This window comes from Toxotes jaculatrix, chromosome 4 (assembly GCF_017976425.1).
Source record: "Toxotes jaculatrix isolate fToxJac2 chromosome 4, fToxJac2.pri, whole genome shotgun sequence".
Lineage (NCBI taxonomy): Eukaryota > Metazoa > Chordata > Actinopteri > Toxotidae > Toxotes > Toxotes jaculatrix.
In genome coordinates, this window is record NC_054397.1 from 27,031,522 (window position 1) to 27,041,254 (window position 9,733).

A 9,733-nucleotide genomic window follows, 5' to 3' on the forward strand; every position below is an offset into this window, starting at 1 on the left:
GGATGGACTGCAATAAAAACAGAGAACAGTAAACAGTAAAACTTTTAAACACCTTTTTAAAATCCTGTTTATCATTTAGAGGCTTATTTGATGTTTCATTCCTTGTCTCTTTATTTATCTGTCAAATTCTTGAATTGTATTATTTCACTTGTAAATTGTGTGCATGCACTGACGAAGTCGTTTCAGTGTCAGTGTGCTGGGGAAGCAGAGAGAGAGAGTGAGAGCGAGAGCGAGAGCGAGAGAGAGAGAGAGAGAGAGAGAGAGAGAGAGAGAGAGAGAGAGAGTGTTTTTAAAAAGGCATACTTGTACAGCTGCACCTGTCGAGCAGGTTGGATTGGATCAGCTCCACAGTTGGGGGGGTTAGGAGGGAGGGGTCAACAGCACAATGACACAGGTGAGGAAGGAAAGGGGTGAGGAATGCGACAGCTGAACAACTGAGAGGCAGATGCAAGGATTAACAGGAGGACGAAAGACTGCCGAGAAAGGGAGAGAGACAGGCAGCACAGAGGAGGTCTTGGACGTACGCTTCGTGTCTTTACCCACTGACACAGAAATAATCTCTTTTCTGAAATCACTTCAGTCCTCAGAACAGGTAAGACTTGTTTAACTGAGGGAGAAACGCACTGGACTCTTATATCTTATTTCATTCACTAGGACTCTGCCTCTTTCTATATTAGGAGAAGGAGTCCGGATAGAATCGGGTCCAGGGACTACTGTTACACATTAACATTACACAATTTCAATAACCAAAAACCTTTTCTGCACCATTGTCTATTATCTCAAAGTAAGTGCGTGAGATAACAAACACTTGTAAGTAAATGTAAGTGCAGGTACTTAATGTGGCATCATTATCATGTACAACATGTTCTGGTGAGTAGATAAAGGTGTTAAAAGGTTCAGGCTGACAACAGTGTTTGTTAAGTGTCCAGTTTAAGCACCATTAGCTCCCTGTTTCACCATTAGGAGCATATGACTGTGAATAATGTGCCAAAGACTGTGAAAAGCCATAGAATGGGTGTTGGTGGATAAGCGGAGATATGTTTCTGTGAAAGAGCAGAAATCACGACCCTTGACCGTGTTTCTGTAATGGTCGACTACACTTTAGACAAAAGTATCCGCTGAATGAATGGCAGATAATGCAGGGTAGGCACAGCGTGCTGTGGTAAAACATTCTCTTTTGTCAGTGGCATTAGACGCCTGTTTACATTGCAGCTTTACAGTTTCACCGTGCAGAGCTCAGCTCATGACTGATTTCCCAATGTGTAACTACCTGCTGAATGGTACTGTTGACCGACAGGCGGGTGATGCAGAGCTGCGTTGTCTAACCCCAAACCACACCTGAGACACGGGAACAAAGAGGAACAAATTTAAATATGTGTTTTAGATGTGACAATCCCTGGAGCAGCACCTCGTATTTCTAATCTCACCTGAGCAGGTAGCCTATGCTGATGTGTTCCGTGATATGACAACGCTGTGGGAGAGAAACCCTGGAGCAGAGAAAGGTTAACCCCTGGAAGGCTGAAATGCAACTAGTTGAAATGTTTTTTCTATTCGTCTTCATTTATACTTCACATTTTAGAAAACTGTCTGTTTGCTTATCAATAGACAGAGCTGTATTTCTTTGATCACAGAGACTCGTGAACAGTTGTGCACAGATCAGTCACACTTATTTAACTTGCTTGGAAAAGAAATAGAATGAATGAATGAATGAAGCACTGACATGTGTGACTCCCAAAGTCTAAACACAGCAGCCTCAGGATTCAGACTCCTTCACCTTTTGCAGCCTTTTATTTTGTTGTAGATTTTATTGTAAACTTATTTTGCAAATTTATTATATATTAAAAAACTGAAGTCTCTGGTTGATAAAAGTATTCAGGCTCTTCATTTGTTGCTTTGTAGAAGCTGATTTGGTAGCAAATACAGCTTCAGGTCTTCTTGGTTAAGCCTCTATAAGCGTTGCACACCTGGATTTGAGAAGTTTATCTCATTTTTCCTCTGCACTTCAGGTCTCTCCACAGGTGTTCTATGGGGTTTAGGTCTGGACTTTGGCTGGGACACTGAGGGACAGTCAGAGACTTGTCCTGAAGTCTCTCCTGTCCTGAAGCTGTCTTGTTTATTTACATCAGGTTTTCTTCAGGGACCTCTCAGTATTTGGCTGCATTCATCTCTCGCTCAGTTCTAACCAGCCTCCCTGAGAAGCCCCCCTGTACCCTGATGCTGCCCTCACCATGGCTCACTGTAGGGATGGTGTTAGCAGGTGATGAGCAGTGCCTGCTGTCTGTCAGACATAGTGCTTTGAGATCTGTTAAAAAGGTTCAGCAGAGAATCTTGCTCCTCATGCTCTCAGAGTCCTTTAAATGCTGTTTGACAAACTCCAGCAGGCTGTCACAGGCCTTTTACTCAAAGTGGCTTCTTTCTATTCACTGTACCATGAAGGCCTGATTGATGTGGAGGACGTCTGAAGCTCTCGTACCTAACCTGTCGCTCAGCAGTGGGAAACTGGCTATACCTGTACTGCAGCTGTGTGTCTGTGAATGTGCATATTTGACATTGCTAGATTCTCAGGAACAGAAAGCTGAGGAAATGTACAGGGTGGGTGAAATTTAGAGTTAGGAATAGCTTTGAGTGATTATTCGGATTAGTTTTAGGGTGAAAAATAACACATGGTCCTTGCAGGTAGCAGTACAAACAGGTGTGTGTGTGCGTGTGTGTGTCTGCTGCCTGTACACATACAGCAGACAAAGTGTCGTAAGTGTTTTTTACACTATTAGTTCATATATATGTTTTGTTTTTTTAAATGCAGACAAACCTGCTACAAACACGTCTTTTATTTCTGTCCCTTTGCCAGAGGACAGACTTTTTTTTTGTCCAGTGTGAAAGAGGATATAGAGACAGACAACCCTTCACACTCACTACCCGTGACTGTAGTTGTCTTTGGAATCTGGACTGTGGGAGGAAACCAGAGAACCTACAGACACATCTAATTAAACTAGTTTAGCAGTTACTCCGTGACTCAGCATTTTTGCTGCTAAATAAACATTGATAATTGTATAAGTGCAGAACAAACAGAGGAGTAAATGTGGATGACATGCAGGTTAATGATAAGCTTGTGGTTAACAGACGAGTCTAGATGTTCCAACCAAACCTGATTTCCCTGATCTTAGCAGTAAGACTGCTAATTTGTATTGTTTCAGTGTGTGTGTGTGTGTTAGCATGGGTGTGTTACAGAGAAAGTGAAACCACAAATAATGTTTCTGTACTGTTCATTAGTGGTGTTCAAATGACACTCTCTATCGTCTGGATGAAGGGGTGACTGTATATGGGAATGACCCACAGTAATAGTCACTATACTGACGTAAAGTCTGTGCTTTATCAAGAGAAATCAGAGCATTTCCGTATCACACACTAAATTCCATTCACCTTCATTGTATCTGGGTGGAGGCAGTGACCTCAGAGATGCATATCTGAAAACCTGAACGATCTGAGTCTGCTGAAGCTGAGGGAGAAACACTGATCTGGGTGAACTGACTCCACACAATCAGGGCTTCAAGACTCACAACACTGCTGAACGGCAGCGTGGCTGCGGGTTCAGGTGAAGAGGGTGAAATACAAAGCTGCAATGTTTGTTGAACGTTTATTATTACATCACTGAATGACAAATCATTGTGATGGGGGAAAAAGCAGAGGCACAATACTTGTTATTTCTGCTCTACAGTGAGTTTATTTTTCCTGGAATCTGTACTGCCTCTGTCAGTGTGAGTCTCTGTGCATGAGTGTACATTTGTCCACATTATTCTTATTCCCTCAGGAAGAGTGTTGCTGTTAAAATGAACAGATTACAAAAAGAATCGGGCACAGAGACTGTAATTTGTCTATCATAATGGTTTTATTCATTTCTTACATCTGTCTAATGGCAGCACTGTCTTTCACAGAGTTTAACACTGGACAGCTATGGCGCTGCCTGCAGCCTTTCTGTCTGAAGAACAGTTCACCTGCTCCATCTGTCTGGAGGTGTTCAACAACCCAGTGTCAACACCATGCGGCCACAGCTTCTGCCAGGCCTGCATCTCCTCCTACTGGGATGGAGGGTTAGGGGGGGCAAAGTGTTACCAGTGCCCCCTCTGTAAGGAGTCCTTCCGCAAGAGACCAGAGCTCCACATCAACCGGACCCTGAAAGAAATCACAGAACAGTTCAAGCAGTTGGCCAACGCTGAAGAGCCAGTGAACAGAACAGGTGGGGGAGAGGTGGAGGATCCCAACTCACATCCTCACCATCATCATCACCAAGCCCAGCCTCCAACCCCGAGGCCAGGAGAGATGCCAGGGAACATTTTTGCTGAGATGATGACCCGTTTTCAGCGACTCCAGAGCCCCGGGATGCCTAATGCCACACCTCCATATCCCAGCGACCCTCACCCTCAAAGCCTCAGACGACTCAGTGCTCACCCGGCTTTCCAATCTCCGGATACTGAGCACCACGACCCACCTCCACCCTATTCACCTCCCCGCAGGTACCAAACCACACCCGACTTCTGGAGAGCATTAACATAGAAATGAAACTCTTACATTTGAGGAGATGTTTGTTCAGGTGCACAACACGAGTGTGTAGCTCTACATCTGCTCTGATCAACATTTTCACATGGTTCACCCTCACTGCTCCAATCAGAACAGCTCTGATAAAGCCTCTGTCCACTGTCCTCGACCAGCACCAAGCAGCACACACACACACACACACACACACACACACACACACACACACACACACACACACACACACACACACACACACACACACAGTCAGAGACCAGCTGGTGAACAAGACACAGATAAAAGGTGAATTAACTGTGGATTATTGGAGTTCAAACCTTTATATGCATAAAAACTTTAAAGGGCCATAATATATCAAGTTGTTAAATTCTTTCCTCAGGTGTAAAAGCTCCTCCTCTTCCTCCTTGGAGTGTTAATATTCCAGCTTTCTGTTACTTCTGTTACCATAACCCATGAAACATATACTTGTGTTTGTATGCGTGTCCTGTTCCTTTGTAAACAGCTAAGATTAAACAGGTATCTAGAACAGCAAACACAAAAGCTTCCAGGTGCAGAATGTGTATGGCGCTGTAGTATTTGAATAGTCCAGTTTCTTTGTCGGTGTTGTGACTTTATCTTAACGTTACGACAGGTTTTCTCTGAGCAGTCCAGGTGAGTCTTCCTCCAATCTGCCTCTGTGCCCCATCCACCTGAGAGGCCTGGAGTTCTTCTGCCGCACTGACAACACCTGTGTGTGCAGCGTGTGTGTGGAGATAGCAGAGCACAGAGGACACAACGTCATCCCCGCCAAGAGGGAGTGGCACATCAAGAAGGTGTGTGTGTGTGTGTGTTAGTTTGTAAGGGGATTAAAAAATGTGACTTCAGCACCACCTAGTGGTCACATTAAGAAAGACAGAAACATGAATTTGACTCGGGTACACTGAAAACAAACTGCAGCAATTTTCACAAGGCTCATCTCACTTCACAGAAAAGATGAAAATCACAAGGAGAACTGATGAAGAATTCATACTATAAGCACATTCTATACATCAGTGATTTAATGTGTGGGTGTGGGCATGGACTTATTTAAATGAGGATGTCTACCTGAAACAGAGTGTGTGACAGGCTTCAGGGTCAGGATAAGGCTTGTAGTAGTTATGTTAGTCATAGATACAGCTGAGCTAAGCCTGAGCTAAGCCTGAGCTAAGCTGTGTGTTTTCTGTGTTCTTCAGGCCCAGTTAGGGATCGCAGAGGTGGAGCTGAAGGATCTCATCTGTGAGAGAGAGAGGAAAGTGGAGGAAATATACAACTCCTCACGAGAGATACAGGTGAGTCTGTACTGACCAGTCGGGGCAGGATTCTGAGTGCATCTGATTTCTGTGGTACGATCACAGACTGTCTCTCAACCTTTTCCACCCAGAATAACCACACATCTGTTGCTGTGTTTGCTCAGGCTGCTGCTGAGAGAGAGACAGATGCAGCTGTTTGTGCGTTTTCCAAACTCATCTCCAGTGTGGAGCACTGCCAAGCTGAAATCTTGGAGGTAAATGACTCTAACACTGGATATATGGAGATAATCTTGAAACAAAAACTGTTAAAAAAAAAATTCTGTTTGCATTGTAATGAAAGTCTGAAAGTCCTCCATTCTGAGGTACAATAACTGATCTGTATGTCTCCTTGTGTCTCCAGGTGATAGAGATGGCTCGTCGAGCGGCTGAGCACAGAGCTCAGAGCCTGCTGAGAGAGCTGGAGGAGGAGATAGCTGAGCTCAAAAAGAGGAGCGCAGCACTGAGACAGCTGGCTGTGTCTGAAGACCACATAGGCTTTCTCAAGGTATGGATGAATGAGTGGGTGAATAGAAAAGAAAAAAAAGATAAGAAAAAGAATAAAGAAGTAATAAATATGCAGCGCTCCACTGGTTATGCAGCCAGTAATGAATCCACCAAGAAATCCACGGATTCATTTTAATCCCGGCTGTGGGAGCTGATGTTCTATATTTCTTTGTATTTCTTTAAGCCCGTTTAAGCCACATGTTTTTTTCCCCTCCCTGCAGGTGTTCCCTGTCCTGTGCACCCCTCCGCAGGCTAAGAACTGGTCCTCTGTCTCTGTGTCGTCTGAGCTGACCTCAGGGGTGATTCTCAGGACTGTCAACCCACTGATGGATCGTTTTCAGGAAGAGATGCGGAAACTGCCAGAAGTCTGTAAGTGTTTGTTCAGACTTTACAGAGCAGGACCAGCTGCACTGTTGCAAAGGACAAAAAATGTCCCATGTATTGTAAATCAAAAGGCCTTTTGTCTTTCTGTTGATAGAGCTCTGATCATATGGTCACCAGTAATGGCTGATGGGTACAATGGTTTGAGCGCAACCTTGTTCTGTTCTCTTATTAACAGGCCAGCGAGTCTCTGTGGACCAACCTGTATCTAGACCCAACCCAAGTAAGACCCTGACTAGCTAACAGCACAAAACACTGTTCAATTCAAGTTTTTCTGATGTTGTTAAATTCAATGAACCAAGAAAAGATGCTAAAATATTTAAATATATCAAATAAATCTGATTTAATAATGTAAATATATACTCTTTACTCCACAGAGATAAGGAGGGTTCAGGAATACGCAGGTAAGGTAATGTTTGAAAAACATTTCTTTGATTAGTTCCACCCTCTGTTAGTTTAACCACCAGCCATCTCTCTCTCTCACCCGGAAAGCTGACATCACTTTAGACCCCAGCACGGCCCATCCACGGCTCATCATCTCAGCTGATGGGAAGCAGGTGCAGTGTGGGGACCGTCATCAGCTGGTACCGGACAGCCCTGAGCGCTTTGACCGAGTGGTGTGTGTGCTGGCCCACCAGGGCTTCAGCTCAGGGCGGCATTACTGGGAGGTGGGTGGGACACGTTGTTGAAGCTGATATGAACAAGTGTTAACGATGATACAGTCCTGATTCTTTGTGTTGAAGGAAGGGAAAGGCTGGCAGGGTTTTATGTGACATGCAGGATCAACATCAGTACATACAGATCCACATTTTCACATTTCCAAATTATGCCATCACTTATTTCATATTATTTTTTATTATATAATGTTAAAGGGAGGAAATGTCGTCCCACATGCAAACCTTGACTGATGACCACACTGCTGTCTTCCAGGTGGAGGTGGGAGGAAAGACAGACTGGGACCTGGGAGTGGCAAGCCACTCCGTCAATCGGAAGGGCAAAATCACTGTAAACCCCGCGCAGGGTTATTGGTTCCTGAGCCTGCGGGATCACACCGACTACGCCTTCCGAACAGAACCCTCCACCAACCTGATAGTCCACCCCAAACCCTCCCGGATTGGAATCTATGTGGACTGCGACAAAGGACTGGTGTCCTTCTACAATGTGGAGGCCAAATTGCTCATCTACACATTCACAGATAGTTTCCCTGACACCATCCATCCGTTCTTCAGCCCCTGCACTAATAAATCAGGAAGAAATGAGGCTCCGCTAACCATTTGCCCCGTTGCAACACCAGAGTGAAAGGAGCCAACATTTGAAGGAAATCTTTACTCATGAGGAACACTTTGACATACTTCCATGTCTGTTTGAAGAAGACTGGGACACTCAAAACCGAACCACAGACACCTGCCCCTCACTCCTTCATGGCAGCAGTTAATGAGCAGGTCAATGGTTAATTTAAGTGACTGATGTGCCTCCTGTTTGGGCCAGTGTGAACACTTTCAGATTGAAGTCTAATATTTATACATATCTATAATATGTACATACATCAAACAGTACCTGACCTTTTATTTGCAGGTTGAAGTGTCCTCTGAGTGGAGATGTTTCTTTTATAAAGACAGTCTATGGGGAAAATGCTGTCAGCTGCAGTTGCAGTACTGCAATTGGCCACTGGGGTAAACAGCAAGGCAGCAAGGTTAACATGTCTCGCTGTATCCAGCTATCCAAACAAACGTATGATACTCCTTGATGTTAACGTGCTGTTTTGCGTGTAACACTGCAACAGTATCAGCCTGATTGATGAATACTGATTGATCATTTTGTCCATTAACTCCTGAGAAAAATAAATTTTTAGCTGCTAGATGTCTGACTGTGTAGTGGTGTCCTGAATACCGCGAATGGTTTTCTTTTTTTTCTAAAAATATATTAAAGTAACGTTGGTGTATAATCTCAGGACATATTCAAGTACTCAACCCTTAATTCAACCAGGAAGACTCTGGAAACAGAAAGGAATTTGTGCATATGTGGTTGGGTTGTCCCATTTTCATAGTATTACAGTATTATGTGACAACCAGGGGCGGGCTGGCCATCGGGAGGTTCAGGAGGTTTCCCGAACAGCTGGTCTGTTCCCGGCCAGTGGTCGGAACGTTTTTTTTACCCTATAAAATGCAGTATCAGTGTACCGCAGCAGCGTGTCCTCGCAGCCGCAGTTGACACAGAGTGGAACGTAACCAAGGCAGGAGCTGTAGGTTTTAGCAGTGAGGATCACTTCCGCGATCGCGTTTCTCGGCTGCCGCTGGGGGCTGGCTCCAGAAGTGACCAATTATCCATTTACCCCCATGTTAAAATAGCCAAGATTGCAACCTAAAAAACATATATTTTACATGCTGTAACATTTTTGTGTTTTGGAGATCTATTGATCAGGGGCGGGCTGTTTATTTTAGTAAGACCTCAGAATGTCATAAAAAAGGTCATAGTATAGTAAGGCGTCAAAATATGCAGAAAAAAGTCATATTTTAGTTAGAACTCAAAATGCTATAAAAAAGGTCATAGTATAGTAAGGCATTAAAATTTACCAAAAAAGTCATATTTTAATAAGACCGCAAAATGTGCCAAAAAACGTCATGGTATAGTAAGGCGTCAAAATCGTCCAAAGAAAGTCATACTTTAGTATGACCTCAAAATGTGCCAAAAAACGTCATAGTATAGTAAGGCGTAAAAATCGGCCAAAAAAAGTCATACTTTAGTATGACCTCAAAATGCCATAAAAAAACGTCATAGTATGGTAAGGCGTCAAAATCGGCCAAAAAAAGTCATACTTTAGTATGACCTCAAAATGTGCCAAAAAATGTCATAGTATAGTAAGGCGTCAAAATCGTCCAAAGAAAGTCATACTTTAGTATGACATCAAAATGTGCCAAAAAACGTCATAGTATAGTAAGGCGTCAAAATCGGCCAAAAAAAGTCATACTTTAGTATGACCTCAAAATGTGCCA

General features: G+C 43.7%; 1 protein-coding gene across 1 annotated transcript; it reads left to right on the forward strand.

The window, feature by feature from the left end:
• Positions 1–402: 402 nt before the first annotated feature.
• Positions 403–8,598, forward strand: LOC121181201 (E3 ubiquitin-protein ligase TRIM39-like). Its single transcript, XM_041037037.1, has 11 exons — positions 403–592; positions 3,933–4,511; positions 5,180–5,360; positions 5,760–5,855; positions 5,981–6,070; positions 6,217–6,360; positions 6,581–6,728; positions 6,919–6,963; positions 7,118–7,144; positions 7,233–7,408; positions 7,671–8,598. Exons 2-11 carry the CDS (start codon positions 3,952–3,954, stop codon positions 8,037–8,039), a joined length of 1,836 nt encoding a protein of 611 aa, XP_040892971.1. The 5' UTR covers positions 403–592; positions 3,933–3,951; the 3' UTR covers positions 8,040–8,598.
• Positions 8,599–9,733: the final 1,135 nt, after the last annotated feature.